The following is a 27467-nucleotide window of genomic DNA, read 5'->3' on the forward strand; positions in this document are numbered from 1 at the left end:
CCCTCTCCCCACCCCCTGCATACCTCTTTTTTTTATATATAAATCTTTATTAATTTTCCATCTGAAAACAGTGCATTAAAATATACATACAATTGACTTCCAGACAGCACTTACAATCGATCAAAGAAATACTACAAAACATTCCCTCCCCCCTAATTCAAGAACAAAAAAAAGGGCATTACTTAATACATATATTTAAAATCATAAATAGCACTTTCATTTGGTCAATGAATACAACAAAATATAATACTCCCCTCCCTCCCATCCACCCTCCCTGGATGTGCAAATCAAATAGGAAATAAGGGGATAACCCAGCTAATCAGTGTTAACAAAAATTTGTCAATGGACTCCACTTTAATTTAAATAGCTTATTACTACCCGAAATTTCTGAATTCATTTTTTCATACTTATAGCATAAGCATAAAGAACCCCACCAAAAGGAGAAATTAAGCCTATTCCAATTTTTAGTAACCATTTGCATGGCTATCCCAGTCGGCAAATAGTCTACTTTTATATCTATCCAATGGAGGTTTAGGTGACAACAATGTACCACAGATCACCACCTCATAAGACAATGGAATCGAAGACTCCAGAATGAAATTCATTTGTCCCCATATTGATTTCCAGAAGCTGAGTATCAAAGGACAAAAGAATAACAAATGATCCAGTGTCCCGATTTCAAGATGACAGTGCCAGCATCTATTAGATTTTGAACGGTCTAACTTCTGCAAACGAACTGGGGTCCAAAAAACTCTATGCAACAGAAAAAAAACAAGTTTGTCTCATAGATGCTGACGCTGTACACCTCATCCTCCAAGTCCAAATCCATGGCCACTGAATAGCAGAAATCTGCTGCTTCATCGCAATGTTCCAAATATCTTTTAGACTAGTTTTAGGCTTCTTGTTCAAATATTCAGATATTAATTTATACCACTTGGCGGCCTGATGCCCTAGCAAATCTGTCTGGAAACATAGGCCCGGCAAGCTATATTGAGTTTTTAAATTTCACCATTCATGGAACCCTTTCTGAATGGCCTGTTTCAACTGCAACCATTTATCAGCTTGAGATTGCCAGTGCCTCTCCTCCTCTTAGTCCCCCCTGCGTTCCTCTTCAAATGTTCGCCTGCACATTGCGCAAGCAGCATCTGCCACCTGCTGCTCGCGCCGGCCTCAGCTCACTTCTGACGTCATGTCCTTGGTCCCATGAAAAGAGGTTGGCAAGAGCATCAGGTGGAAGATGCTGCTCGTGCCAGCGAACATTTCAAGAGGAACGCAAGGGGGACTAAGAGGAGGAGGAGGCATTGGCAATCTCGTAAAGACAGCGCCCAGGGCAGTCTGCCCCATGTCCACCCCCCCACCCCCTTACTATTCCATTGAGTTAGACAATTCCAGTGGCTGCTTTCCATCTCTTTTTTGGCACAGATAAGCACAGCTTAAAGATTAGATGTTCAGAGGATGGGAAGCAGGTGCAGCGCCCTTCTACTGCTCTCACACTACCTCCTCCCCCAATCCCTGAACACCTGGCTGTGATATTCACCACTCCATGTGCAAAGATGGCACATCCAGCTTGGCAGCCTCCAGCTGTGTTCTCAGCATGCCTCACCTGCTGCCATCTCAGGTTTATAATGCCAGAAATCCCATGCGGTCCAATTCCCACCCCAATGGTCCTGCTACCTGTACTCAGGGCGAAGGCACCATATGGCTCCGTCAGTTGAAGTGTAGCTAGCTTCATATTCTGGCTAGACTGCTTTTCCAGCAGTATTTCAAAGCCATTCAGAGCTGATATAAAGAATTGGAGGTCAAAATAATGGAAACCAGGTTAGAGCTATACGCATGGAGACCAGAAGAAAGGGCAGGAAATACATATTCCATGTTTTCTCATGACTCATTGTTTTCTCCTCTGAGCCCTAGATCGCAGAATACACTAAAAGCCATCCTCAGCTCACAGCTGACGCAGAATTGAGAAAAAAAACAGAACAGGAACAGTTTTCAGAATCAGTAAATATAACTCCTCAGCGTTCTGTGGGGATAGTTCTATATTTTAGATTTGCTAATTACGCACCTAAATGTTTAGAATAATGGAGGGGTGGCCCAGTGGTTAGGGCTGTAGCCTCAGCACCCTGAGGTTGAAGGTTCAGGACCAGTGCTGCTGCTTGTGACCATGGACAAGTCACTTAACACTCCACTGCCCTAGGTATATTAGCCAGATTGTGAGCCCAATGGGACAGACAGGGAGTGTATAAATACTAAATTTACATTGGCATGTGTGCACAGGAACATACCAAATGTCTGCCTACACTAGGGCTGCCAACTGGATCCAGATTCACAGGACAGGGTTGATCCAGTCCTGGGTTTACCCCATTGCATGCAGGGACTTGTAGTCTTGCTTTACTTATCCTTCTATAAAATTTTGGGGTTACAAGAGGTTCCTGGAGAAAACTTTCTCCTTCCAGGCCGCGAAAATGAATACATGGCTCGGAAAAATGATGTTAGAAGCTTCTTCTTATTTAGATTTTAGGAAACTATTAAAGACTCAATTATTTAATAGGCTGACATCATAATGTTTTTACATTTGCTCTCATTTTAACCATGTTCATTTTATTCTTTATGTTTCTTATCCACATAGTTTACATTTTTATCCTGATCAATTTTATTGAAATGTTTGTACCTTTTATTCTGTTCAATTTTATTGAAATGTATGCACTGCCTTTTATTGTATTGTACTGAGATTTTTACTGGAAATGTATGTATGCATTGTTTTTCTTATGCTGTAAGCCACTTAGAACCTCCTCGGTATGGTGGCATATAAATAAAATAATAATAATAATAATAAATCAGAACTAAAAGTTCCTGTATGCAACGGGGTAAACCCAGGACTGGATCAACCCTGTCCTGTGAATCTGCAAATACCTGTTTAACCCACATAGCATAAATTCACAAGGGGGGGTGTACAGTGTAGACAGGGATTGAGCTTGGACAGAGCAGGGTGGGACTCAAAGACTTTTGTTAGGACTCTAAGCTGGAGTGAGCTTGGATGGCAACTTCAGCATTTGTAATCTAGGACAATACTAGGTGGACCTTACAGTCTATGATCCAGAAATACCAAAGAGGAGGCAAGTTAATTTAATCATGTATTTTTAATGGGTATAACTAATGGGCAGACTGGATGGACCACTCATCTGCCGTCATTTACTATGTTACTATATAAGCTCCACCAAAGCAACACAATGGAAACAGAGTTCGCCACACATTCGCTCAATTCAGAGCTGTGGTGCTGCTTCCAAGAGTTTCTTCTGTTGCTCCTGCCTATCCCTCTCCCACCATCCCCTCACTTACTTTCGGAAGAGATGGCGATCCAGTTGAACACCAAAGGTGGATTCCTGCACTGACTTCTGCAGGAGGTCCATACAGTCTCGAAGACGGGGGTCGGTGATTAGCAGTCCTGTGGCTTTCAGTGCCTGCAACGACAATACCAAGGCATAGTGCAGGGGTGTCAAAGTCCCTCCTCAAGGGCCGCAATCCAGTCAGGTTTTCAGGATTTCCGCAATGAATATGGATGAGATCTATTTGCATGCACTTCTTTCATTGTATTCTAATAGATCTCATGCATATTCATTGGGGAAATCCTGAAAACCCGACTGGATTGCAGCCCTCGAGGAGGGATTCTGACACCCCTGGCCTAGTGTAAGAGACAATGATAGGTGATACAGTACAAAATGCTGGGTCTTGGCCAGGCCAAATGTAGAATTCTATCCCCCTCATTCCCTACCACTTCAGGCTCATTTCATGAGGCCCATGACAAGGTTTAAAGACCATCTTACATTGGTGAATTTGTACAGAGAGATGCTCTCCTGTCCTTCCGCGATGGTGTAAAAGAGCAGATCACTAAGGCGCAGCAGCATGCTCGTCCCACCAGGATCCCTGAGGATCAGGAAAGAGAAAATACAATTACTACACACAGGAACTACTTTTCAGTCTCACAAATCATCTTGGTTTTTAACTGTTCTCTACCCTCTCCCCCAAGACTTTTCTGGACAATTTGGAGAGGTCTTTTCTTGGCTGTTCGTAGGCAGTGGAAGAGAACGGGTCATTAAGCACCAACTTATTTTGTCCTACAAGGCATCATCACCCAGGGAGCTCAAACAGGCAGGGGTGGAAGTTCCTGTTTGACGGCCTTTGTGCTTAGAGATTGTAGTACAAAGTTATTATGTGATCCAGTTCAACCATAGAAACACCTGTTTAGTCCTAGTTTATGAATTTTTGCTCCGATTGCATTGCGGTGTTTTTAGTTCCCACTTCTACTGTTTCAAATCAGAGCTGCATTAAATGCATCAGGATGGAGGTTACCAGAAATCCTGGAATGATCTGAAATTTCCCTCCTGGAACAGAGTCACCTCGCTGCTCTGTACTTGTGCCGTCCTATTGACAATTCATTGTAGGGTCAGAGTCAGCATTTGCACAAGCTGCTGCCTCTGCCCTGGCAAAGGAAGTGATGTCCAAGGGGGCAGGACCATCAGCCATGCCAACGGAGAGTCAAGTCCTGTGGCAAGTAGCTTCTTTTGCTGCTGCTCACCTAGAAAAGCAACAGCAGCAGCAGTGGTGGGGGTGTCAGGGCAGGAGGGGGGGAACAGAAGGGAGGCAGATGCTGGATGGAATGAGGTAGAGGAGAGCAGAGGCTGGATGGATGGAAGGGAGAAGAAAAAGACCACCACCCTGGATGGGGGAAGGGAAGACAAGAGAGAAGGAAAAGAGATGCTAGTCTTGGGAGAGGAAGGATAAGAGGGAAGGAGGAATAAGGGGAGAAGCTGAACATGAGGAGGGATAAGGACATAGAGATATGGTGCTGAACATGGGGAGAGGGATAGGGTCACAGAAGGGTGCTGCTGGACAGGGCAAGAATAAAGATAGAGAGGGAAGATGTTTTACAAGACAGGGAAGATAGGGGCAGGGAGGAGTTGAGTCCCGCGAGAACTGACACAGGCATTGAGGAAGCAGCACAGGGTAGGCTGGATGCTGAAAAGATCGCTCTTGCCCTGCACCGCTGACCTTGACATTGCAGGAGGTAGCTGGCGGTGGTATTTACTGGGGGGATGTATGAGGGGGGATGTATAGGCCACCCCATTGTATAGGCCAACTTAGGTTTTAAAACTCTTAGATAAGCCGTGGCTAGTAACATGGGGCGGCTTATCTAAGAGTTTTAAAACCTAAATCGGCATTTCCTGCGGCCTATACAGGGGGCGGACTATACATGGGGAAATACGGTATGCTTCCCAAAACTAACATATTTTAGTCAATAAATTCCTTTTTTTAACTATTGTTGTCTGGAGATTTATTTTTCCATCAAGTCAGTTCCAATTTCTCTTTTTTTCTGCTTTCCTCCTGTCTTCTTTAAATTCTTCTTCAAGCGGTTGCTGTCTATTGGTTCCTCCTACCATGGTCTAGCATTTCTTCCTCTCTCTTCCTTCCTTCCCACTGTACAGCATCCATCTCCCTCTTTTTATCCTCCCCACCCTTGCTCAGCATTTATTCCTCTTGCGCAACATGTCTCCCTCTCTCTCTCTCACTGTCCACCATCTCTCTTATTCCTTTCCCTTGCTGCAAAGGGAGTGGCGAAAGAGAGACAGAAAGAGAGGGATCCAAGGTGCATCTCTCCCACACCCTCTATTGTCATATCCAACATTTCTCCCTCTCTCATTCCCCAGACCCTGTGAAGCATCTTTCACCCCTGCTCCCCAGCCCCATGCCCAACATTTCTCCTTCTATCACCCCTCTCCAGCAACATGCCATATCTCTCCTTCCTTTCCCTCCACCACCATGTCCAGCACTCCTCCCTCTGGCATCCCTTTCCATCTGTCACAACCTTCTCTCTCTACCATGACATCCAATATTTCTTCCTTCCTCCTCTCCACCATCATGTCCAACAATTCTCCCTCTTTCTTTATTTCCCCCGTGTGTACCATCTTTCTTTCCCTTCTGTTCCATGCACCCATGTCTAACCATTTCCCCTTTCTCTTCCCTCCCCCACCAGTAGCACCTCTCTTTCCCTCCCTTCTCAACCCCCTCCAGCCCTTGCAACATCTTTCTAGCCTGTGCAGCATCTCTCTTTACCTCGCACCCCCCCAGCCTGTGCAACATCTTTCTTTTCCTCCCATCCCACCCCCACCAACAGCCCATGCAGCATCTGTTTCCTTCCCTCCCACCTCCAAGCCCATTGCATTATCTCTGTTTCCCTTCCACCCCACCCGTGCAGCATCTCCGATTCCCTCCCTCCCTCCCTCTCTCTCTCCCACCCACCCCAAGCCCACTGCAGCATCTCTGTTTCTCTCCTTCCCATCCACTGCAGCACCTATGCTTCCCACTGGCAGTGGTTCCTCCTACATGCTGCCAGGGCTGACTCAGAAGGCTTACCCCCTGATGCAAAACACGTCAGAGGGAAGCCTTCCAGGTCAGTCACCAGCAGCATATAGAAAGAACTGCCGTTGGCCTGTTGAAGGCTGGAGAGGAGAGCTCAGAAGACAGGCACGTAGGCAGACTCCCACGGAAGCTCCAGAGGAATTTCTTCCATCCCACAGGATTCCCATGAATCTGGAGGGGATTCTCCCACAGGATCCCCGCAGACTCTGTGGGATTCCTGACAGCTCCATTCCCATGCAGCTCTTTAATAGAAATCCATCTAGAAAATGGGTTTCGAAAATAGTAAATAGAAGGGTTTTGCGAGAAAAATGTCCATCTGCCCCTTTATGCTGCTGTTTGGATGTTTTTCTTTTTCGAAAATGAGCCCCATAGTGAAATTAGAAAAAGTACAGAGAAGGGAAAACAAAATGACAGAGGAGACGAACAACTCTCATATAAGGGAAGGCTAAAGAGGTAGGTTTCTTCAGCTTAGAGAAGAGACAGCTGAAGGGAGATATGATATAAGCCTACAAAAAGAAACAATTATTCTGTATATTCTTTCAAAAATTACAAAGACAAGGAGCTATATTATGAAGTAACTAAGTAGAGCACATGTTTTCACTCAATGAACAATTAAGCTCTAAAAGATGTTGCCAGAGGTTGTGGTAAATGTTGTTAGTGTAGCCGGGTTTAAAAACTGTTTGGACACATTCCTGGCGGTAAAATCCATAAATCGTTATTAAGACTGACTGAGGAAAGCCACTGCTTACCTCGTGGGGGGGGGGGGGGGAGGAAAGCAGCATGGAATCTTGCTACTTTTTGGGATCCTGCCAGATACTTCTGACTTGACTTGGCTATTGCTTAGATTTGGAAACAGGATACTGGGCTTCATGGATTTTTAGTCTGACCCAGTTTAGCAATTCTTGTAATCGTACTGCTGCTATACTTTTTTGTGCCAAATTTTTTCCATAGCTGGAAACAGGGGATTTATGACAGGAGCATTGGAAAAGGAGGCAATAAGTCTGGCTAAAGCTCTCCTAGGAGACTCAGGTCTGAGAAGTGAATCTGCATCTGATTGAGGGCAGTGGGCAGGGGAAGGTGTGTCTGTGTGGAAACAGAGGAGGCTGATGAAACGTTTGTAAAAATAGGACCAATTTAGAGAACACACATGTGCAAATAAATTCAAGGTATTTGTAATGCAAACTGAAACCTGAACAGACGGGTCTGTGTGAAAAAATACAGCCACACCTCATGCGACTTGAACTACTGCCCATCGTATCTACTCACAAATGCCTCCCCTAAATTCAAAACCAGCCTCATGCAGTGGATACAAAGCACTCTCATAGAAGGCCAATTCCCACAAGATCTAGGAGAGATCATAATCACACCCATACTGAAAGACCAAAAAGGTCCTGTAGACACACCTACCAACTATAGACCGATCGCTTCGATCCCACTCTATGTCAAGCTAATTGAAGGACTTGTGGCTCAATACCTCTCTAACTACTTAGCTGACCACAATATACTTCACTCATCCCAATCAGGATTTAGATCTTACCACAGCACGGAAACATTACTAGCAACACTACTGGACATAGCCAGACAACACCTCAGTAAAGGTCACAGGATCCTAATTATCCAACTAGATCTCTCCGCAGCCTTTGATCTAGTTGATCATACCATACTACTCCAGATACTTGATGCAATAGGGATCTCAGGGGTGGTGTACAACTGGTTCCAAGGATACCTTAAAACAAGAACTTACAGAGTTAAGAAAAACGATTCGAAATCCAACACATGGTCTAATCCATGTGGAGTCCCTCAGGGATCTCCACTTTCACCCATTCTATTCAACCTCTACATCTCTTCCCTTGGTACCACTCTAGACAACCTAAATGTAACATCCTTCAGTTATGCAGACGACATAACTATCCTCCTCCCCTTCGAAACCCAAGACAACTCCGCAACTGGACACTTGGAAACAATACTGGACGAAGTAGAAAAATGGATGACAAACCACAAATTAAAACTAAACTCGGACAAAACCAAATTCTTAATGCTTGAAACGGACAAAATCCCATCCATAACAGACCTGGAAATTAAAACTATCAAATACCCAATCCAGACCTCCCTCAAAATCCTGGGAGTGCTGATAGATAGATGCTGCACTATGCAGACTCAAATCAACAAAACTACCCAGAAAGCATTCTTCACAATGCGCAACTTAAGAAAAATAAGAAAATTCTTCGACAAAGAACACTACAGGATCATTGTTCAATCCCTGGTACTAGGACTTGTGGACTACTGCAATATCCTATATCTACCATGTCCTACAAAAATGATCAAAAAACTACAGACCATCCAGAACACAGCTCTCAGACTAATCTATTCCCTCGGAAAATATGACCACATAACTAACGCCTACCTAGATTCACATTGGCTACCGATTAGAGCCAGAATCCAATTCAAACTATACTGTCTAATCTTCAAGGTACTCAACGGTACAGCACCTGCCTATCTAATCGATCGTCTAAACCGTAACCTTCCACCCAGAATAAGAAGATCACTGACACCATTCTCATACCCTCCACTCAACGGCACTCATCGCAAAAAGCTTTATGATAACCTCATAGCAACACATGCAGCAAAACTCGAACCCTCCATAACCAGATTGTTAACCTCAACATCTGACTTCAAAGCATTCCGTAAAGAAATCAAAACGCTACTTTTCAAAAAGCATATTCAAAACACCTAAACTCACTCTCCTCTTCCACGTACACCGACCAGGTTTACCCACCCCCTGGCACCATACCCTCAACCGACAAAAAAAAAAAAAAAAAAAAAAAAAAAAAATTTAACCCAATTCATCATACCGATTCATATTACCTACCAACGCCGGAAAAGATTTGATATGCAATGTAATATAACTGCTTTCATCCAATGTTACTAAGACTATACTCATTCTGTTACTATGTCTTACCCTAAATGTCATGTACCCTCCTGGAAATGTCCAGCTTCTTCTTATGTAATCCGCTTTGAACCGCAAGGTACAAGCGGAATAGAAATCACTAATGTAATGTAATGTAATGTAACACATGCATGGATATACCAGAGACCAAACCAAGAAAGTAAAATGTAAAGAACTGGAACACCAGGCAAAAAAAAAAAAAACCCAAACTACTGGCTAAAGCACAAATACAGTAGGAAATACTTCAGAAACCACAAAGACCTTCATACCTCTTTAATCCCTCTGTACCCCCGCCCCACCTTCCCCGTTGCAATTGTGCCAAATAATTGCAGACTCTGTACCTCATCGGGTGCAGATAAATTTGCAGGTTTCTTAAAATGGCAAACGTACACATTTGCGTGTTAACACTCACATGTCTGGGTTTTGAAAGTGCCCTTCCACACCTGATCCTGATCTTACTTTGCCATTTCCAGAACATCTTTTTGATCACAGCTTTTGGCAATGTAAGGCCCTCTTTTACTAAGCCGCGGTAGAAGTTTCTACCGCGGCCCAGGGCGCTAAATGCTCCCACGTTCATAGAATTCCTAGGACATCGGAGCAGCGTTAGAGAATTTAGCACTCTGGGCCATGGTAGAAATCTACAGCAGCTTAGTAAAAGGGGGGGGGGCAAGTCTTTTTAACTGCTCAATTTGCTCTTCTCATTTTTAAGATACATTTATATACATTGATACTTATATCTATTTTGTCTTTTGCATTTCACCATGCTTTTTTAATATGCTATTTGTAATATTATTAAATTTTCTTATTATGCACTTTATTCAGGTATTGTGGATTTATTTATCATGTATTTTTAATATGTTGTTTGTATTTTTATTATGAATTATTTATTGTTTTTGCCTTTATTGTTATTCCACTTTTATATGTAATATCTTTGTTTAATATTAGTCCTTTAGATAATTGGCTTTTATTTGTTTTCACTGGTTAGATTCCTGAGGCAGACCTTTTGGTGCATCATGATTTGTGCTGAGTCATTGAGCCACTATTTTGTAGAGCAAGAGTCATCTGGCTGCGATATCTGTTACTCCATTGATCGCTAGGGTTGATTTGGCTAGGCCGGTGTCCCGTCATCCTTCACCGCGTCAAGCTCGTCCTTCCCTAAGCTGCGCGCTCGGTGGAAGAGGATGACCTCTCGATAGAAGAAGTACCGTTCTTCGGTCAAGGATATATCAGTAGCTGCACTCCCCTGCTAGAATCTCCAAACTATGTTACTATGAATAATAAACTTTGTCCATCTGAACACCATCAGAATCTACTGATTTTCTGTCTGCTCCATTGTTGACTACAAGTATTTTATAGCCCATTCATTATTGGTTTAATCATGAATTGATAATGTGTGACTGTTGGGCAGACTGGGTGAACTGCTTAAGAAACTATGGAACCACGGGGTACAAGGGGAGGTCCACCGATGGATCAAAAACTGGCTGGCAGGCAGAAAACAGAGGGTTGGAGTGAAGGGTCACTATTCAGATTGGAAATGGGTCACGAGCGGGGTGCCGCAGGGGTCGGTGTTGGGACCGCTCCTTTTCAATATATTTATAAATGACCTGGAGGCGGGAACAAAATGCGAGGTCATTAAATTTGCAGACGACACCAAACTATACAGCAGGGTTGAAACAACGGAAGACTGCGAAAATCTCCAAAAGGATCTGACGACACTGGAAGAGTGGGCCAATAAGTGGCAAATGAGTTTTAACATAGGGAAGTGTAAGGTCATGCATGTAGGAAAAAAGAACCCGATGTTTAGCTACAAAATGGGGGGATCACTGCTGGAAGTAAGTAACCTTGAAAGAGACCTGGGGGTAATGGTTGATACAACACTGAAGGCATCGGCACAATGCGCCACAGCCTCAAGGAAAGCAAACAAAATGCTTGGAATCATTAAGAAGGGCATCACGACCAGGACAAAGGAAGTCATCCTGCCACTTTATCGCGCAATGGTGCGCCCACATCTGGAGTACTGTGTCCAGTATTGGTCACCGCACCTCAAGAAAGACATGGCAGTACTCGAGGGAGTCCAGAGAAGAGCAACTAAACTGATAAAGGGTATGGAAAACCTCTCATATACTGACAGGCTAAAAAAGCTGGGGCTATTCTCCCTTGAGAAGCGGAGACTTAGAGGAGACATGATAGAAACCTTCAAGATCCTGAAAGGCATAGAAAAAGTGGACAGGGACAGATTTTTCAGATTATGGGGAAGCACAAGTACAAGGGGGCACTCAGAGAAATTGAAAGGAGACAGGTTTAGAACAAATGCTAGGAAGTACTTTTTCACCCAAAGGGTGGTGGATATGTGGAACGCACTTCCAGAAGCTGTGATAGGCCAGAACAAGTTACATGGCTTCAAAGAAGGTTTGGATAGGTTCCTAGAGAACAAGGGAATTGAGGGGTACAGATAAGAATTAAGGATAGGGATAGGAGTAGAGATAGATTATAAAAATAGTCAAGGACCACTGCTCAGGCAATGGGCCTGATGGGCCGCCGCGGGAGCGGACCGCTGGGCGAGATGGATCTCTGGTCTGACTCAGCGGAGGCAACTGCTTATGTTCTTATGTTCTTATGTCTTTGGGCTAGATTCACTAAGCAAACCGATCATGCACCGATTGGTTTGTGACCCCTTTGCGAACCGATTTCCCTCTGAACCGATCATCCTCAGATCCACGCATGCAAATGAGGGGGAAATGATGGCAGGCAGCGATTCATAAACATAAACCCTGCAACACTGACTGGGCCAGCCGATCACAAACAAGCGACTGCTGGGACCAGTCATTCATAGCTTTCCGACTGCCATCTCCTGCTCTGCCTGCTGTCTTTCCAGCTCTCTGCCCCTGACTCTCCTGCTCTCTCTGTTCCGATTTTCTCCTGCCACCCTGCTCCTTGCCCCGAATCTGCTCTCCTGCTCCCGACTCTCTGCCCCCGAATCTGCTCTCCTGCCTGCCCTAAATCTCTCCTGCCGCCCTGCTCTTGCCCCAAATCTCTCCTGCCGCCCCGACTCTCCAGCTATTCCTCGCACTACGAGCCTATGGTTTTAACCCGCGGGTTTAAAGTGGGTTAAAACCAGGGGCTCACGAAGAGTAAAAACAAACAAACAAAAAGCATATAAAAAAAAAAAGGTCGCTGCTCTTAAGCGTGCGCAGACCATCTACAGATGGTCTGTGCATGCATCAGGATCACTAGAGAGCGTCATTTGAATGAGGACGATTCGTGAATCAGCCCACTGGACATGGATCGGATCCCTCACGGATCGGATCCGAATGTGCCCTTTGTGAATCTAGCCCTTTATCTACCATCATGTTCTATGCTACTATAATTGCCAATACTGAGATGTGTCTAGAAACATAGAAAATGATGGCAGATAAAGGCCATTTGTCCCACCCAGTCTGCCCATCCATATCATCTGCTATCTCCTCTTCCCCCTAAGAGATCCGATATGCCTGTCCCATGCTTTTTTGAACTCGGACACAGCAGGCCTTGTCTCCACTGTGATTGGTTTACCAGAGGTCTGGATTTCCCTGGCCATGTCCTCGTTTTGAGGATATGTCCGGGGTTCCAGATGGCTTTTCAAAACCAGGAACCTTGTCCGGGTTTTGAAAAAAAATTGCACCGGAAGGGGGCATCCGGGCATGTGCAGATGCAACGCAGTGAGATCTCACACGCGCATGACATCATTGCGTCGCATGCACGGATGCCTTCCTGCCCAACAAACAGGCAGCGGGGGAGGGGGGGGCTAGGGGCAGAGCTGGGGTATAGCAGGGCAGGGATGGGTGGAACTGGGCGGGCCTGGAGGGCAGGTCTAGGGGGGGGGGTCCAGATTTTACTAATGTAAAATCTGATAACCCTACATTTGGAGGTCGGTCCACAAATCTACCACCCTTTCCACAAAGAAGTACAGTTCGTTCTTATTATTCATACATTTCTGATGCGTGAATTTACCTATCCGCAGTTGCATCAATTGCGACCAAATTCCCCATTTACGTCACTAAGTTCACATATTTGTGAACCAGAGTTTCAAAAAAAAAAAAAAAGAAGCTTATTTGCTTTCATTTTCACCTTGCGGCCAGGCTTTGCTTCCAGATATGGCCCCAAAGTGCCCGGACAGTGAATTACAGGTACTTTATCAGGAACCTAACCCTATTTTCCAACAGGACCCACTGTCCACTTTCCATGGTTTTGAGGTGCGACGTGAACTCCTGGAACCTAACCTCTATTTTCCCATAGATTCCATGTTTCGTTATTCGCAATTTTGCAGTTCGCAAGCCACACTACAGTGAACAAGAACGGACTGCATTTCCTTAATTAGCATATTTTTTGCTCTATAAGATGCACCTGACCATAAGACTCACCCTAGATTTAGAGGAAGAAAACAATAAAAAAAAAACATTCTGAACCAAATTCTCCCTGCCAGGCTCTACACCCAATCCCACTTTCCTTGCCAGGCTCTGCACTCTGTCCCCCCTCTGATTAGTCCCAGCTGACTAACAATTTTTTACACTCCCAGTACCTTTCATTTGTATTTTTACCTGACTATTAAAACATTTCTAGGCAGTTGAAAAAACACTGAACTTCACTAGTACTGCAGTGTGTGGCACAGTGGTTAGAACTACAAGCTTAGCACCGTGAGGTTGTGGGTTCAAATCCCCCGCTACTCCTTGTGACCCTGGGCAAGTCACTTAATCCCCTCATTGCCCCAGGTACAGTAGATAGATTTTGAGCCCTCCGGGACAGATAGGGAAATATGATAAAGTACCTGAATGTAAACTACTTAGGATATAAGCGGTATATAAATGACTAAAAAAATAAATAATAAAAATACTTGAAAGAGAGCCCTAATTCTTTCATTTAAAATGTCTTTCCCCTGCCACAGCGTATCCTCCAGGCCTAAAATCGACCAGAGACTATCTGCTTTGTATTTAGATTATACCTCGACTCACACTGGCTCCCAATTCAAACAAGAATACTATTTAAATTCTACTGTCTATTATTTAAATCCATAAATGTTGACAGCCCAGCCTACTTGAACAACCGCCTAATCCAAACTACCACAACCAGACACAGGAGAACCTAGACACCATTCACACACCCTCCAGAGACATCAAACGGGAAAAACTGTGTGATGGCCTTCTAGCCACACAGGCAGCAAAACTAGACCACCAACTCTCCAAACTACTAATCGCGACCCCAGACTACAAAACTTTCAGAAAAGAAATAAACACCCTGCTATTCAAGAAATCCCATGAAGACTAACACCGTACGAAACATTTCAATCCTCTGAAGCAACCCGCTCGACTCTGAAACACCTCTGGACATGTCCAGAAATCCTCTTCTGTAATCTGCCTTGAACCGCAAGGTAATGGCAGAATAAAAATCACTAATATAATGCAATTATTTAGGTTTTCAAGCAAGAAAGTTTGTCCTCCATCCTTTCCCTTAAAACCCTTTGAGAGTGCTCGGTGCCCCGAAGTTTGCAGCTAGACATCTGAAGATTAAGGAAAGGGAATTCGATCATCGCCTCTAAACCCCTCATACCCTACTACTACTTATCATTTCTATAGTGCTGCTAGACAGAAGCAGTGCTTTATATTGAGCCCTCTCCTACTTTCCTAAAGTGATCATCCATCCCTTCACTTTTAGTATTTTTTTTAATATCGACTTTAAACCCACCTTGTCTGTCACAGTGAGTCCCATCTTCTTCAAGCCCTGCACCCCGATGGGATGCAGGAAGAGAAGAAAATGCACAAATCTCAACCACAGCAGCCCAGTACTGCATAAGACGCACCAACATTTCTACCCATTTTTGGGGGGGAAAGAAGGTCGTCTTATGGAGTGAAAAATACAGTGCTTTCAAGCCTATCCCCCTTCAACTTCATCTTATGCCTTTTCATTGCAGAACTTCTTTTCAGTTGCAAGAGATCTGCCTCCTGTGCATTTATGCCAAGGAGATATTTAAATGTCTCAATCGCATCCACACTCTCTCATCTTTCTTCCAAAGTATACATATTGAGGTCTTTAAGTCTGTCTCTATATGCCTTATAATGAAGACCATTGACCATTGGACCCTTTAGACGGATGCTATCCTGGTTATAGCTTTCTGAAGGTGTGATTTTCAAAACTGTACACAGTACTCTAATGTGGTCTCACCAGAGACTTATACAGAGGCATTATCACCTAGTTTTTCCTGCTGGTTATTTCTCTTCCTTTGCACCCAAGCATCCTTCTGGCTTTGTCTGTTGCTCTTTCTACCTGTGGCCACCTTAAGATAATCAGAAACGATCACCCCAAGCAGTGGCATAGTAAGGGACAGGGGAAGTAGACCATCCCGAGTGCTGTCTTTGTGGGGGGCACTATTCATGCGAGGCAACTTGTTGAAATTTGTCAAAACATTCAGTCTAATCCAGTGTTCTTCAACCACCGGTCCATGGACCAGTGCCGGTCCACAGAAATTTCCTACCGGTCCACAGGGCCAGCAGGTGCATCAGGCCCAAAACAGTGTTCTTCAATCGCCGGTCCATGGTGCGATCGATGCGGCGTTATCTTCGAGCCAGCTCCCTCTTCCTAACTGATTCAGTGCACAAAGCCACGGGCAGTGTCTCCTATGGGCATCCTGCACCTGAACCGGAAGCCTTCTCTCTGATGTTGCAACGTCAGAGGGAAGGCTTCCAGATGAGGCACAGGACGTGCAAAGTGCAATTAGTACTATTATGGGGGCGGAGTCTGGGGTGGACATCGGGTAGAGATGGGTGGGGTCTGGCCCACGACTTAGCCCAGTGTTCTTCAACCGCCAGTTCACGGACCGATGTCGGTCCACAGAATAATTATTTTATTCCTGACGGTCCATAGGTGTAAAAAGGTTGAAAAACACTGGTCTAATCGACAGTTAGTTGTCAATGTTTTATCAATTTTTTAATAAGTCTTCAGTATATGCCAACCACCAGCCTATCAGTTCATAGCCTGGCAAATTCATCCTCACACCTTATTTTTGTTTTTGTAAAAATTTTTAATATTCAAGTAATCCTAAAGTGCTAGTTTTATGCTATTAAATACTTCAAAAATATCTTCAAACTTTAAGCTTTACAAATCTTAAAATATTGCAAAGAATGATTGTTGTTGATTTTGCCCCTTGATCATGCATGTCAGGGTAGGTATTTTTAATCTTTAATTTGAGTGCAATTTTTGAATATGAAGATGTAGGAGTGATATATATATTTGTCATAGATTACAATTTGATTGAATTTAGATGCTATTATAGATTATAGTGCAATATGATTGTATAATATGTTGCACTTGTTTTTGGTATCAAAATGAATAAAGATATTAAAAAAAAAAAAAAGCTTTACGAATCTTGTACTTAGCTTAGGACTCCTTTTACAAAGGCACACTAGCGTAATAGCACACGCTAAACCGCCGGCCACGCTAGCCATTACCGCCTCCTCTTAAGCAGGCAGTAGTTCTAGGCCAGCGTGGGGGTTAGTGCGTGATGAAAAGTCACGCGCGTTAACCCCGCTAGCGCAGCTTTGTAAAAGGAGTCCTTTATGCTTTGTGTATTTGATTTTCTCCGTTTGTTAATTTCTGTTGAATGTTGGGTAGGGACCTATCTGCTCTGACATGTTTCGCCAAAGGCTTTATCAAGAAGAGGTCCCCCCTTCAGTGTTGATCTGCTGCATCCCGACTTAACCTCTTCATATGTGTGTGTGGGGGGGGGGCAGGGCACCTCTCCTCCTCTCTATCCCATATACCTCATTAACCCTTTACAGGTGCGAGCAGCCTGTCCAACCTGCTGCTCATGCCATCCTTGCCTATCTTTTGTTTCATGAGTAAATCAAGGAAACTCTTTGTTGTTTACCTGCAATTACATCACTTTTTTTCCCCAAAAATAAATTTTTGACATCAATATGTGAACCGTACTTAAGAAAGAACTGAATGTTTCATGGGGTGTCCTAATATTTTGCTTATGACTGTACACATAATTTCTGCATGGAATCTTTTCATAAAGACGGTTAATAAATCCCAATAAATACATAGAAAGGTTCTATGTCAGCAGTTCCTTTTCTAAAAAAAAAAGACTACCACCAGAACAGTACACATCCCAGCCTGGACATCTCAATTCCAATTCATTTGTTCTATTTTAAAATCTGCCTTCATATGTCACAGCCAGTATAGCAAAAAAAAGACAAAAGCAGATTTTGCAGTACTGAACTGGAAACAGTCAACTATCTAATCACTAGGTGTGAAATGAGGTTGTCAGAAAAACTGCATAGAGGAAGGCACTAAGGCAGGGGTCGGCAACCTTTTTAAAGCAACGAGCCATTTTATCCTAAATGTTTGACCCAAGATTTACAAAGAGCTGCAATGGGTAGAGAAGGAGGGGGGTTGAAATATTCCAGGTCTCTCATTCTCTCTTCCCTCCCCAAGGTCTAGATTCTCTCCCCTCCCTCGTAGGTCTCTGCACCTCTCATCCCTCCCTTTCCCCTTAAGATAGCCAAGGCTCTCTCCCTTCTCCAGGCCCCGACCCTTTGATCTCCCTCCCAACTGCATGATTCCCCTTCTCCCCAAGGGCCTACCTAAGTACCGGGTCCAGAGAGGGGGGACTTCGGGGATGGAGCATGGCCCTCTCAAGGCAGCTCAACTCTACATTGCCCTGCCCCTTCCACTCCATGGTGGGCTTTGTGGCCTCTCGCTCCTGCCTCTGCACAGCTACATTCTAAAATGGCTGCCTTGACTTTGTGCGGCTGCTGAGAGAGATCATGGCAGACATTTTAGAATGTAGCTGGGAGGAGACAGGAGCGAGAGAGCCGTGCTTCTGCCACGAAGACTCCCGTTGGACCATTAATAGGTTTGGGGTGGCCTATCTATACATGGGCGAAGAGCCGCAGCCACATGAGAGAAGAGCTGCATGTGGCTTGCGAGTCGCAGGTTGCTGACCCCTGCACTAAGGCAATGCTTCTCAAGCCAGTCCTCAGGATATACCCAGCCAGTTGGGTTTTCAGGATATCCACAATGAATATGCATGAGAAAGATTTGCATACCAAGGAAGCTGCATCTACGAGAAATGCATTGTGGATATCCTGAAAACCCAACTGTCTCGATGCGCCCCAAGAACTACGCTGAGAAGTGCTGCATTAAGGGAGCAGATCCCATCCCCTTGAAGCCATGTACGACATTATAACATTACTGTGCCAGAAAAACACTCCGATCACAATCCTGTGAAGAATGAAGTAAAGATTGTTTGGGATGTCCCCATGCCCATAGCTTAAGAGCTTGATACAAGAAAATTAGACCTTTTCTGTTAAACATAGGAAGAAAGAGGATTCTGAAGTGATCACAAGATGCCAACCGAGTGCAACAAAACTTGACAGAAACACAAATTGTCCTAACCATACTGGTGAAATACACCTACTAAGCACAATGATACAAATGCGAGAATTCGCCAGAGCCATTCAGGAAGCCGCTCAGCACCGAGCAGCAGTGCCAAAGCATGCTCCTGCTCAGTACCGCTCAGCGGCTGAAGCCAGAACTTGCAGCAGCGACCGACCGGGATAGCAGCGGGGCAGAAGCGCTGAAAGCTTACTCCTGCGCCACTACACCTCTGGACCACCAGGGATTCCAATGACAGAGGAGGTACGATGGACAGGGCATGGAGGAGGGACAGGAAGGGTGGGAAGGGGGCTGTGTGCAGTGCTTGGCAGGGAGGGGGCTGGGTGCAGAGCTTGACAGGGGATGGAGGGAAGGGGACTGGGTGCAGAGTCTGACAGGGCAGGGTATTTGAATATTAAGCTGCCCGACTTATATTCGAGTCAACCATTTTTCCTCCTTTTTGGGGGGAAAATGGGGGTCTCGACATATTCGGATCAACTTATATTTGAGTATATACAATATTTGTTTTTAAACTGTGCTTTATTTGTAGTTTTATTGACCACACAACCCCTGAAGAAGGCTCTGCGTAGCCCAAACACGGACTGTATCAGATCACAGCAATAAAGCCTTGTTTTTCAAGAATAAAGAGTTTTGGTCATCTAAGTATAGACTACACTACTCTCGACTACCATGGATGATACGATTAAGACTCCACTTTATGTGGTTCTCTTAAGTGCAAAATCTGCTCATTTAGAGCATGAAAACCAAAAGTGGGCCTCTGTGTTTGCATTGTCGGAAGAATGTTTATATTTATTAAAACATTTTATATACGCTAAACAAAAAGACCAAAGTGGTTCCCAAAAATAATCTACAAATACTAAAACAAAAGAGAACTCTACTTAAATAATATAGATTATTCAGTCAGCCACACTAGATAACATTAAATCCAAACACGGGCTGGACTGAGGACGTGCTCGACCTAAGTGATATTATTTCTATAGCACAGATATGTATCTTTATGCCCAACCCTGGAGACCTTTGGAAGTCTGGACTCATGCCAATATAAAGCATAGAAAAAATAGTCTGTTGCCCTGGCTGGCTAGCTATACATTGCTGAGTGCATGTGTATGTTTAACCACTGTATTCCAGAAGATTGCACAAAGTCCTCTGTCTTTTTTTCTTGAATGAGGAATGTTAACAAAGAGATGCCCCTCATATAAACAGAACAAGCTCCGCTCTATGCTATCATGATGTCCCCAAGAATCACAAATAAATACCTACCCCTCTCCCCCTTTCTCTGTCCCCAGCCAGCTCTGTGGGTGCTTCAGCACTTCCGATATTGACTAAACTCCTTCACTGTAGCCAAGGAGGGACAATTTATTCTAAGTTTTAACACCCCCCCCCCCAGGATCACTTTGAAAACTTGGCTCCTATGTCATCTGCTCAGTCAGACACCTTGCATCCAGGAAGTCATGGCTTCTAGCCCAAGAGTGCTAATCTATTGGGTAATCTGGATTATGAACTGCAAATAAAGCAGCAGCCAGAATCCAGCATCTGTCTGGCTCCAGTTGCCTAAGGAACTGATCGATAAAGAATAATATGGGGACAAATTTCCATCCCTGTAAGCTCTGTACTCATCTGCACAAGCCTCAAACACTTGAAAATCATGTGTTCCAGGCTTATGCAGATGAGAACAGAGCTTGCAAGGATGGGGCATAGACAGGAGTAGAACTCACGGGGAAGGAGACAAATTTGTCCCCATGTCATTCTCTACTTGAGGTTCATGTCTAAAACCACAACACATAAATTCAGGTGCTGAAGCGCTGTAAAATGTTATTAAAGGGCGTTGGCCACTGTTGTTCCATATAATGGCTTTCTTGAATGTATAAAATGATTTATATGCATCAAAGATATAATGCTGTAATGCTTCTTATTATTTTTTTACTATTTTTAAAAATATTTTTTATATGCTTTCTTAATGCTCTATATCTACAACCTCTGTTAAGTGAAAGACTCTTTACAGAATAGGTGGGAGCATGATGGCTCCCAGCAGTCACGGTTACAGCGTTTTGACCTGGGTGGAGGAGCACTGAGCACATTTCACTTAACAGAGGTTGTAGATATAGAGCATTAAGAAAACATATACAAAAATATTTTTTTAAAACAGTAAAAAAAATAATAAGCATTACATGCATATATTTTTGATGCATATAGTGTGAATGCTGTACAGTACAAATAAAGATCCCAATTAAAATAAGGTTTAAAATGATTTATAAACAGGCTCCCATCACTCCACATTAGAGATCTGTCTCTCTCTCTTGACACTGTATAGAACATACAGCTTTTCAGACAGACATTGACCAAAATCCTTACTGCCCCGTGATGTGGTGAGGATCGCTGTCAAGTTCACCTTCTTCTCCAAGTCCCTCACGCCTGCCCGAGCTGACGATGCCTCTCTTCTCCCACCTCCCGCGGGTGCACCACCATGCTCTCCGGGCTAGGAGCTGGCCCCGCTTCCTGCACTTCCAGCCAGTTCCCGCCACCAGCTCCAGGAGACCCCGCACGTGCATAGCCCTGGAGACAGGAGTGACGCGCGCCGCCGCGGGATCTCAGCGCCCACAGCAGCACCCGCTTCCCGGGATCTCGGCTTCGCTCCCTGCAAGGAGCTGCCGGCCGCCACCAGATGCCAAACTTCCTCCGTACACGCTGTGGGGGCGCGGCCCGCTCCGCGAATTTTTAGGGGAGCCAATCCGCAAGAAGAAGAGGCGGGGCCAGGAAGTAGAGGGCGAATGGGGATCTGAAGGCGGGGCTGTGGCGCACGTTTTCCGGCCCCCCCCTCTATCCCACGTGTTAGCTGGAAGTCGGTTGACTCTGACTCCTAGTCTGCTAGATCCTGGGACTTTTGGTATTTATTGATAGGACGGGCACAAATCCTATCTACAGTACTTTGCATCGGTTCCTGCCGTGGCTGACAGCCCAACGTTGCTTAATTCCACTGCTTTCTCTCCGTTTCTGCTTAACCATTCCCCCTTTGTTTTTGCGAGGGAGTGTCAGCCTCTTCTTGATCTCTTGAGCAATTAAAGGATGTGTTGGTTTGACCCATCTGCCCCGTTGTGCAACCTTCATGCGATCTGCTCCAACCAACCTGAGAAAAAAAAGTATGTATCCTACCTTCGAATCTGCCCTTCTCTTCCATCAGTGGAGCCCCGCCTAGAGCTCACAGCAAAGTTATGATGCCATTTATATAAAATGTATTTTCATTTAATTTTGCGTTGTGCATTCAAATATATACTGTACTGTATACTCTGCTGAAAACTTTCAGAAAATGAAAGTTGCCCAAATTTACTCCCCCCCCCCCCTACACACACACATAACTTTATGTCTGTTATTTGTAACCCCACTTTTGGTACCTTATTGCTCAATGGGTCACATACTTTGTCACAGATGCGTTGCTAAGATGTATGGCAAAATATAAAAGAGGGTAAAACAGTACAGAAATTCAGTATTGCACAGCAGAGGCACACGGGCTTCTTGATAGGGGTGGGTGTAGGGGACGATGACAACCCAAAGATCAAATAACATCTGTGTTCTAACCGTAGTGGTCCTGCTGTATTTATTATGGATGGACCCTTACATTTCACCAGTTTGTGCTGAACTCATAGCTTGGCCAAGAATACAAACTCTTAAAGGACTACACATCTCTCTCTGTTCTCTAGTGACAACAAGCTGAAGAATCCCTTTCAGTGCCACTTTTGAAAATGGAGACACTCCACCTGATATTCTGAGCTATTTAACCTACCAAGAGCAGCTCCTGGCCAGTTAAATAGCTTTTGGGCAAATAGCCAGCTATCTCCCGCTGAATGCAAGCAGTTATCTGTGCTAGCTGCCTATGTCACACATAGTGGTGTAGTGAGGGTGAGAAGTGTCCAGGGCAGTGGTGCCCCTCCCCTTCCTCGTCTCTGTCCCCCCTCCCCCCCCACACGCCCCCTTCCCTGCCTCTTCCTGCTGTATGCACACTGCTTCCCTTCCCCGTACCTCTGTAACATTCCTGGCGTGAGCAGCAACCCCAAAGCTGCTGTTGCGCCAGTGTTGGCTCTTCCTCTGATGTCACTTCCTAAGTGCGGGTCCAGGAAGTGATGTCAGAGGAAAGCGATGTCAAGTTGAGGGTTGTGCTTGTGTCAGGAACGTTACAGAGGTACAGGGTAAAAGGAAGCGGCCTGCACAGTAGTGGGGGAGCAGAGAGGAGGTCGGGTGCCTGCATCCTCACCAAGACAACGCCCGGGATGGACCGCTCCCCCCACACACTTATTATGCCACTGGTCATGCAACTTAGCAAACTAGCCACGAATACTCAAGTGCTGGCCAGTTAAATTTAGTGGTTAAATTGAGCCGCATAAATAGCAAACCTATCTTTGACCACTAGTAACTTAACCAACCAGCCAGCATTGAATATTGACTTAGCCGGTCAAGTTAATAGTGCACCCAAAAAAAGCCCAGATATTCAATCCCAGTTACTGGAAACGGACTGGCATTGAACATCGCAGTTTCACTGCGGAACTTAGCTGGGCTGCCTCGGACTAAGGACAATTTTCTCTTTCTGTTCAGTGTTTGTCATATAATCCCCATCGCCCACCTCACATACACATAATTTTCAGGAGTTTTGTAACTTACTCTGCTAATTTGTCCCTTGACAGTTCCATCAAATAGGTAAACCGCATTCCCTGTTTGTGTGCTTAATTGATTTCCCAGTAAACAGAATAAAATAAGATGAAACCTTTTTTATTGGACTAACTTAATGCGTTTTTTGCCTAGCCGTTGAAGATCATAACTTGCTCAGGTCAAGCTAGTCAGAAAAGTTAGTCCAATAAAAAGGTATCTATCAACTTGTTCTCTATCGTTTTATTTCTGTTTATTACTTTTTTTTAATGCTTAAATCTTTTATTGATTTTTCAATTTAAATTTCAAGTATTACACTTGTACAGAAAGCAATAATAGAATAGATATCAATTACACAGTAAATATAACTCATAAATTAACAAATTTTACTATTTATGCTCAAGTCCTCAACTTAAGATCCAAGAGGCAAAGAAAATAGGCGAAAAATGGAAGAAATTAATAATAATACATAAGAAACTGAAAGCTATAGCACTGAAATGAGGTCATCAATAATCAAATTATAGGGCTCAAAGGTTGTTTGCATTCAGACGAGACATTGCCACAAAGTTTGTCAATTGGGATGGTTCAAAAAACACATATTTGAGAGTACGGTAACACACAATACATTTACACGGATGTCTCAAATAAAAAGTCGCCCCCCAAAGATAGAACCCCAGGTTTCAAAAGAAGAAATTCACGGCGGCGCCTTTGTGTCTCCCGTGCCAAGTCTGGAAACATTTGTATTTTGTGACCAAGGAAACTTTTCTGTCTATTTTTAAAGTAAAGTTTTAACAACCATGTTTTATCAATTGGCAAAGCTAAGGTAATAATCATAGTGGCTGATGATGTTTAGTCCTTCTCAGATGTCTCTAAGATTTGTGAGATATTTAAGGGTTCTCGATCTGAAGATTTTACTTTTTGTTGTTGGTTTTCTGTTTATTACTTTAAAGAGGGTGAACACAACAGCTGCACTGATGTCCAAGGAAATGGGTTCAATTTATAACAAGCACTATGACTTTGAAGAGGAGGTAATGGACCCTCCCACACACACACACTGGTACCTGGACATAAGGTTCTAGAGGAGCAGTGGGAATGTTGGATGGGGAAGCTCAAAATTTTTCAGACTGGTCATGGTAGGGGGAGAGGTTCAGTAGTTTTGTACTGTGTGTCATTCCTCCAATAGCTAATAGAAGCCAGGGAACCCAAGACCCCCCAGCCTCCAGCAGGTCTCACAGACTCATGCCTGTTTGACTGACATTGCCGCCTGAATGTCTCACCACCATCTAAAACTAAATGTGGCTAAAACCGAGCTCCTTATCTTTCCACGAAAACCCCCCATCTCTCTCCCCCATTCTCTATTTCTGTGGACAACACTCTTCACCTCGTCTTGCCAGCTCGCAACCTCGGAGACATCGTTAACTCCTCTATCTCCTTCTCCAATCTGATTCAACAAACCTTTAAAGCCTGTTGCTGCTTCCTCTATAACAGTGGTCTCAAACTCAAACCATTTGGATTTGTAGGAGGGCCTCAGAAAAAAATAGTTAATGTCTTATTAAAGAAATGACAATTTTGCATGAGATAAAACTTTTATAGTTTATAAATCTTTCCTTTTGGCTAAATCTTAATAATAATATTGTAATTTATAGCTAAAGAGATACATGATCAAGAAACTACTTTATTTATTTTTGTGATTATGATAAACATACCGAGGGCCTCAAAATAGTACCTGGTGGGCTGCGAGTTTGAGACTACTGCTCTATAATATTACCAAAATCTGACCTCTCCTTTCTGAGCACACTTATTCTCTCTCATCACCTCTCGCTTAGATTACTGCAACTTGCATCTCTTAGGTCTTCCACTCAACTATCTTTCTCCCCTTCAATCCATTCACAATTCTGCTGCACAACTTATATTCCGCCAAAGCTGTCTTACTCACTCAAGTCACTTCATTAGGTCCTCATCCATTTCTGAATACAGTTCAAACTCCTTTTACTGACTTACAAGTGCACTCACTCTGCAGCCTTTCAATATCTCTCTTCACTTATATCCCTCTTTGCTCCCCTCCTGTGAACTCCTTTCATTGGGTAAGTCCCTCCTATTCGTACTCCAGACTGTCCCTTCTATCTTGCTACACCGTATGCCTGGAACAGACTGCCTGAGTCAATACAGCAAGCTCTGTCTCTAGCAGTATTCCAATCCAAGCTAAAAGCTCACTTTTTTGAGGCGGCTTTAGCTCTTAACTCCCCCTAATTGTAAGATACCTATGCCCATCTTATCATTCTCTCTACATTAAACTCCCCGACTCCTGTCCTAATTAGATTATAAGCTTTTCTGAGCAGAGCTCGTCTATTACATATTGAATGCACAGCGCTATGTACGCCTTTTAGTCCTATAGAAATGTTAAATAGATAAGTAGTAGTATATGTGTTTATTTTTTCAGCAGGATCAAGATATCTCTCTGCTAGATGACAGACTAAAGGTTGGTGAGGATCTGCAGAAGCACAGCCAAAGGTGCCAGGTCCTGGAGGGTGAGTTATCATCTCTGCCATTTCGTTGAAGTGTCTAATTTTGAAGAGTCAGTGCCCTGAGAGGGTTCAGAAGTGTCCAGGCCCTTACTTGTTTTGTGATGAGAAAGGCCTCATCATTCCACAGGGCAGGGTTTGACTCATAACCTCATTTTTGTGATGTGCAGTACAAAACTGATACTGAATACAGGTTGTCTTGTTTTTTTCACACTATCTTTAGCAAAAAACGTGGGTCCAGACATGCCGTCACCCATGCCAGAGGCCTTGTGCTGATGGAACTGCACCTTGTCCTGTAGAGTCCACCAAGTATACCCTCCTAGCATCACGGGGGCAGTTGTACAACAGTGCATCTGTATTTAAATACCTATTCTAGAAAAGAAGGTAGGCATTTGCTTGCCTTTATAAAGTACTAGTGTAACCAGTATATATGCACGTCTGTGTTAGATATCAGCCATAGAGTTGGATTCATAAGAACAACACAGAATAGCCATACTGGGTCAGACCAAAGGTCCATCTAGCTGAGTAGTCTACTTCCAACAGTGTCCAATTTAAGTCACAGGTACTTGGCAGAAACCCAAATAGTAGCAACAGTCCATGCTACCGATCCCAAGGCACGCATTGGCTTCCCCCATGTCTATCTCAAAAGTAGACTATGGACTTTTCCTCCAGGAACTTGTCCAAACCTATTTTCCTCCATGAACCTTGTCCAAGCTAACCACTGTTACCACATCTTCTGACATTGAGTTCTACAGCTTAACTGGTCATAGAGTGAAAAAATATTGCTTCCTATTTGTTTTAAAGATATTTCCATCTAACTTTATTGAGTATCCCCTGGTCTTTGTAATTTTTGAAAGAGTAAAAAAATTGATTCACTTTCATCCATTCTACACCGCTCAGGGTTTTTGACCTCAATTATATTTCCCCTCAGCTACCTCATTTCCAAGCTGAAAAATCCCAACCTCTTTAGCTTTTCTTCATATGAGAGGAGCTAATGTTTACAGTGTTCCCCCGGTCATTCGCGGTTGGCGGTCCCAGTCATTTGTGGTATTTTCCAACCGCAAACTGCCGACAGGAGAGGACAGCTGGAGAAGCAGGAGAGAGCAGCCAGAGCACCGGCGAATGAAGGAAATCACTCGCTGTATATTTAGACCACCTCTTCCTGCACTAAAGTCGGGCCTTACCAATCAGGAGCTGCTTTGACACGCAGCTCCTGATTGGTAAGGCCCGACTTTAGTGCAGGAAGAGGCGGTTGGAGCATATAGCGGGTGGTTTCCTTCACTTGCCGGCGCTCCGGCTGCTCTCTCCTGCCTCTCCCGCTGTCCTCTCCAGTCTCCCCCACGAAAAACCGTATTCGCAGTTTTTCAAGATTCGCGGGGGTTCCTGGAACGGAACCCTCGCGAATATCGGGGGAGTACTGTATTATCATTTGTTATACTGCATCACCATATTACAGACCTCAGCGGTTTACAAACTGAATTATATTAAATAAGAATAATGAGAACTTTGTACAAATAAGA

The 27467-nt window shown here is 44.1% G+C and overlaps 2 protein-coding genes across 4 annotated transcripts in view; one reads left to right on the forward strand and one right to left on the reverse strand.

Moving 5' to 3' along the window:
• GLS2 (glutaminase 2) overlaps window positions 1-21492 on the reverse strand; it is a 95548-nt gene extending 74056 nt beyond the window's left edge. The window contains exons 1-3 of one of the 2 annotated variants that reach the window (XM_033936030.1): window positions 21143-21492; window positions 3822-3921; window positions 3337-3458 (exon numbers count right to left, since the gene is read on the reverse strand). In XM_033936030.1, coding sequence (XP_033791921.1) covers window positions 3337-3458; window positions 3822-3921; window positions 21143-21339 — 419 coding nt within the window. In that variant the 5' untranslated portion in view covers window positions 21340-21492. The remainder of the gene's footprint in view (window positions 1-3336; window positions 3459-3821; window positions 3922-21142) is intronic. The other variant, XM_033936031.1, reaches the window with a different exon arrangement.
• A 121-nt stretch (window positions 21493-21613) lies between these two features.
• The window catches only part of RBMS2 (RNA binding motif single stranded interacting protein 2), a 332030-nt gene continuing 326176 nt past the window's right edge, over window positions 21614-27467 (forward strand). Inside the window, exons 1-2 of one of the 2 annotated variants that reach the window (XM_033936036.1) lie at window positions 21614-21927; window positions 25866-25953. The gene's annotated coding sequence lies outside the window, so the exon portion shown is untranslated. Of the gene's footprint in view, window positions 21928-25865; window positions 25954-27467 lie in introns of those variants that run through there. The other variant, XM_033936038.1, reaches the window with a different exon arrangement.

The sequence above is a fragment of the Geotrypetes seraphini genome, chromosome 3 (assembly GCF_902459505.1).
Source record: "Geotrypetes seraphini chromosome 3, aGeoSer1.1, whole genome shotgun sequence".
Classification (NCBI taxonomy): Eukaryota; Metazoa; Chordata; class Amphibia; order Gymnophiona; family Dermophiidae; genus Geotrypetes; species Geotrypetes seraphini.